Below are 5,519 nucleotides of genomic sequence, written 5' to 3'. Positions count from 1 at the left end.
CTTCCAAAGAGGTGGGTGGATGGCTAGGATGGCTTGATAGTATGCTCTTAGCTAAAGCTCACCTCGGAGCTCAGACACACCCACTCGAATACTCGCTGGAGGCCTCAGGACAAGCAGTTATGTATAAGAAGCATGGGACTAAAACCAGCTTTGAACATGCTATTCTCTCCCAGTGACCAACAGCTTGGATGAGAGAGGCATTCAGTCACCAGCCTTCACTGGTGGGCAACTATCAATTCATCAGTAATATTCATTGTGCTCTTCACTCAGCGTCACCAAAAGCCGGTTTGTTATTTCAACTCTTGGATAAAGAATTTAAGCAATGACAAATTACCAATCTAATGAGAAACACCGAATTCAAAAAGGATGCTCACGCAAAGGACACACTCTCACCCAAGTGCCTGTTTTCCAAGAAAACAGCTTAAGATCTCAGTAGGAGATCTAAACAGCTCAGCACCAGGAAAGACTTCAGTGGGCTGCCTTCAGGGAGATGCTGTTGCTCAGCGGCCATATTGTGCACAAAGTAGCTACATAGGGGCTGGAGACGGAGATTGGCGAGTGTGAACTGTCACTAGGTTAGATGCTTGCTGTGGCCAGGATCCCCTACCTAGATGTATCCAGAGCGAGCCTCTACCTGCAACAAGATGACCTGAGCAAGCTCTCTCTTGATGACCTGAAAGCAAATATTTTCAAATGAAATTCCATAGTGGAGAGTTATCTCTCCGCCACCCCTGGGGCCCACAGATTCACCTGCCTACACAGTAGATCCAGCTGGCTCACAGCAACCAGGAACTCAGAGACAGATTTCAGCAGCTTCAGTCACTCACTTTCCAAATATTGCCTGAAGCCAGCCAGGTGGGAAGACATCAGGCCACAGACATTGAGAGTCCTGTGCGTAAATCACCAGCTCTGTGAATCCTGACCCATTTACTATTGGTAAGTGCAAATTTCTCTGTCTATGAAACAGCAAGAGCCACTGGAGAGAATATGGGAAGGCACTAGAGGAAATGGGCTCTTTCCTCTGCTCATACATAAAGGTGGCTGCTGGGATCCCTTGCCTTGTCTTTGCAAGGCTGACCTACTCTTTGGCCATGGCCACTGGATGGGAAAGGAAGGGCTTACAGGGAGGAGGGCTCACAGCAAATGCAAACCCCCAGCCTTTGGATTCCACCCAGCACCTTCCCTCCAGGTACTGGCTCTCCCCGAGGGGTGTGGCTGGGAGGAGCATGAATGAGGTATGTGAGCTGTAAAAGCCACTTGAGCTCCTGTATAAATAGTGCAACCTGCACCCCAGCGTGAAGACTGGAAGCCCACATTCCCCCAGCACACCTGGATCTGGATCTGTATATTCACAGAAAGGTGAGCCTGGCTCTTTTAAATATTTCATGTGTGTGTGTGTGTGTGTGTGTGTGTGTATGTGTGTGTGTGTATAAATACATACATAAAATCATTATTGTTATTATTAATTAGTGTGTATGATTTCAGGGATGGGGGCTTATATGCCTACAGCAGAGGATAACATGTAAAAAGAAGCTGATTCTTACCTTCCACCTTTACACGGGTTCTGGGTATCGAGCTCAGGTTATCAGGCCTGCCTGGCAAGTGCCTCCATCCTCAGGGCCATCCTGCCAGTCCCCTCTTAAGAGTCATTTTATCTACTTCTCAGGGCCTTTTCCTTTTCTTACCTTCCACGTGGGCAGAAATGAAATTGTGGTGATTTCCTGGGCTTTTCCTACCTTTCAGACAAAAGTTCTCCATTTTTATTTATTTATTTATTTACTTATTTTATTTTTTTGAGACAGGGTTTCTCTCTGTAGCCCTGGCTGTCCTGGAACTCACTTTGTAGACCAGGCTGGCCTCAAACTCAGAAATCCACCTGTTAGATTTAATGTTTTTAAAAGAGGAACTATTTAGTGATGGTGTTTGATGCCATACCAAGCCTTGTACAGTCTGTTGTTTCTTTTTGATATTTTCTAAAGAGCAGAATAAAGGTGAAAAGCAAGAAGTGAGCACTAAGGACTGACAGAAAGGGAGACAGACACACTCTGGCTTTCCAGACCACCGGCTCTGCCCATCAAGGGACCCTGATCAACTTGCTTATCTGTCTGAGCCCTAGCTATCCCAGCGGTTGCCTGAGGGTGTTACGTGGGTTAAGAGGGGTGAGAATCAAATGCTAGGGCACTGCAAATAATCACGTGTTCCTCCTCTGCCTTTATCTGTAGCTTTATACCTTGTAGAAACCATGCCATTTAATACACCATTGAAAGTCACTTTATTTTTGTTATAGTATATATTTTTTAAAAGGCATTGAATAAATATTTCCTGTATGCCTGGCTCTGTGCCACTGAACTCAGTCATGATCCTTACCTTCCACCTTGCAGTCTATATGATCTGAAACTCATCCCTCTCCACCCTTTTTCACCTATTGACGTTGGCCCCATCAAGGTCAGTGGCCTCCCCCACCTCCTTGCCTCCCTGGGGCTCTTCCTCATGACTTTCCCCTTCACTTCACACAGCCACACCCAGCCCAGTATGTCAAACCCTGTGCATGTTCAACCCTGAGTCAACATATCTTTTTCATGACACTTCTGTGACTCTTACTACATCCTTTCCCAACTGGTGGTCATTGGTACCCACGCGGATGATGAGGTAGAAACCCAACTCTCTCTGGAGCTAGCCAAGGGGTCAGTGGCTGTTTTATTCAACAATTTCTGAAGGGAAGAGTGGCTTTTCCAAGGTGAAACGGAAGGCTGAGAAGGGAGAGAGACCCTAGCTGATGCTATTTAAATTTCTCTGATTGTATCGTATGAATTCTCTGAGGTCTGGAACTTTCTCCCTCCATGTGTCAGGATGTTGCTTTGTTGTAGGCACTTGGAGCTTGTTGCAGAAGTAGATCAAGGGCTGAGAAAGTGAGAAGCTGAGTGAATGGGGAAGGGCCATGTGCTCAGGCAGTGGGGAAGGGAAGGAGGTGTAACTTTCTTTAAAGTGGAAATGAGAGCAGGCAGGCCGCTTGGCAGACCTTAAAGCGGGGCCCAGCCCTGTGGGAGTGGAGGGAGGCAGCCTGAAGCCTCCAGCCATTGGATGCTGCCACTCATTCATCTGCCTTTGCCAAACAGGTGTCCACCCAGCCATGAGACTGCACAGCCTCATCCTGCTCGCCTTCCTTCTCCTGGCTACTCAGGCGCTCTCAGAAAAGGTCAGAAAGAGAGCCAAGATTGCACCACACAGCCCAGCAGAGGAGGGGGTAGAGGCTCCCTCCTTGGGGAAGGCCCACAAGAAGCAGAGAAGCAGGACATCGAAATCTATGACCCATGGCAAGTTTGTCACCAAAGACCAAGCCACATGCAGATGGGCTGCGACTGAGGAGGAGCAGGGCATCAGCCTGAAGGTCCAGTGCACACAAGCCGAGCAGGAGTTTTCTTGTGTTTTTGCTGGTGACCCAACCGAGTGCCTTAAACATGACAAAGACCAGACCTACTGGAGACAGGTTGCCCGCATGCTGCGCAAACAGAAAAATATCTGCGGGAACGCCAAGAATGTCCTGAAGACCAGGGTATGCAGAAAGAAATTTCCAGAGTCTAACCTCAAGCTGGTAAACCCCAGTGCAGGTGGAAACGTGAAGCCCAGGAAGGAAAAAGCAGAGGTCGCCGCGAGGGAACACAACAAGGTCCAAGCAGCTGTCGCCACGGAGCCGAACAAGGTCAAAGAGGACATCACTCTCAGTCCAGCTGCCCCCCAGACCGTGGCCATCAAAGATCCAGAGTGTCTAGAGGATCCAGATGTGCTCACCCAGAGGAAGACCGCCCTGGAGTTCTGTGGGGAATCTTGGAGCTCTATCTGCGCGTTCTTCCTCAACATGTTACAGGCTACGTCATGCTAATGAAGTCAGAGGGAACAGCCTAAGGCACGTGGTATCAGAGCCCCACTGACTGCTGGAAACGTCCCAAGCTCCCCACAAGATAGAAACATTTCTAATATGGGAACAAAATGAAGTATTTAAACAGATTTTGTAAATTTTGTTTTTTGTGTTTTAGAATTTGCTTCATTTTTTTTTTTTCACATCCTTGGATGTGCTTTTCCGAGACTCTTTACCTCAGCATATTCTTCCATGGACCACAAACCTAGGTGCATATAAGTAGTGGATAAATCCAAGTGATAATATGCAAGCAAGGAATTGTTGGCTGTATTTACCAGGATAATAAAGTTCTGGGCATTCTCAGAAATAACCACTGTTTCCTTCTGATACTTCTCATTCTGAAAGAGCGTGTAGCTCATTTTTAAACAAGCTTCCAGATGTGAGTAGATGAGACACACAGGGCTGACTTCAGGGTTTAACCTATCCAAAGTTATCTCCTGAGGCCATCTAACCTATGTTTTGTTTGTATCCACTGCCCTGTATTATTTGATGTTTCATGAAATGTAGCCATCAGTATCTCTCTTCAGATGGGATGCCCTGGGCGTAGTGACTTCTCAAGGTGTCACGGGTGATTAGAGAGAAGGCAGTAATTCCTTAGAACCAGGAATATTTTAAATTAACTTTGTTATTGTCATTATTGTTAGTATTACTGTATGTAAATGGACATAATGTGTGAGGGTGCATGCAGGCCCTGTTGTGTGTGTGAGCATTAGATGACACCTAAGAGGGCTGCTTTCATTGTTACATCAATCCCAGAGGTGAAAAAATCCTATGACCCAAGCTTTTTACCCACTGAACCATCTCACTGGGACTCAGAAATTACAGCCACTGAGAACACAGGCTTGAGGATACACCTTGGTCTCCCCATGACCATCCAGCATATGGAGAACTGTCCTTTCAGAGCCTGTTGGGGACAGAGACCTGGTAAACATTGTCCTGTGATAACAGCTGTAACAGGAGGTGGGCGCTGCAGGGAAAACCAGAGAGATGTGGGCGATGTGGGCTGAGTGACACAGGGAAGCAGTGGTAGAGCTGGGCTCTGGAGAGAGCATCTTTACTATGAGATGGGGATGCTGGAGTGATGGCTTAGTACTTAAGACCACTGGCAGCTCTTCCAGAGGTCCTGGGCTTGCTCTCCAGCATCCATATGGCAGTTCATAACTGTGTGTAGATCCAGTCTCAGGGGATCCAACAAACTCTTCTGATATGCAGACATACATGGAGGTAAAATACCCATACATACAAAACAATAAAATAATATTAACACTTTAAAAAAAATAAAAGATGAAATGAAGTACAGTAAGACGCAGTCAAGTCCCGGAAGCTGAGAGTGGTCGGGTGGCTGGTTGAGACACATAGTCCAGACAGCTCCTAGTGGTGTACATGTTAGTAGAAAAGTGATGAAGCTATTTTTGAGTCCAGAGTTGAGGAGAAGGACGATTCCCAATGCCTTGTTAGGTTTCACCAAATAGGAAACGTCACTTAGCAGAGACCCCACCCTGAGCACTTCTGATGGTGTCAGAGAGGAGCCACAGCGATGATACCAACAGAGTCCTTTGCTGTTTTCATCTTCCCAGGACACACGTTGAGGGATGTAGGAGGC

General features: G+C 46.9%; 1 protein-coding gene across 1 annotated transcript; it reads left to right on the top strand.

The window, feature by feature from the left end:
• Window positions 1-1,265: 1,265 nt before the first annotated feature.
• Fgfbp1 (fibroblast growth factor binding protein 1) lies at window positions 1,266-4,225 on the top strand. Its single transcript, XM_021211289.1, has 2 exons — window positions 1,266-1,359; window positions 3,117-4,225. Exon 2 carries the CDS (start codon window positions 3,131-3,133, stop codon window positions 3,878-3,880), a length of 750 nt encoding a protein of 249 aa, XP_021066948.1. The 5' UTR covers window positions 1,266-1,359; window positions 3,117-3,130; the 3' UTR covers window positions 3,881-4,225.
• The last annotated feature ends 1,294 nt before the right edge of the window (window positions 4,226-5,519 follow it).

Source organism: Mus pahari, chromosome 13 (assembly GCF_900095145.1).
Source record: "Mus pahari chromosome 13, PAHARI_EIJ_v1.1, whole genome shotgun sequence".
NCBI lineage: Eukaryota > Metazoa > Chordata > Mammalia > Rodentia > Muridae > Mus > Mus pahari.
Note: the sequence above shows the minus strand (reverse complement) of the source record. Positions and strands in the feature narration are given on the sequence as shown.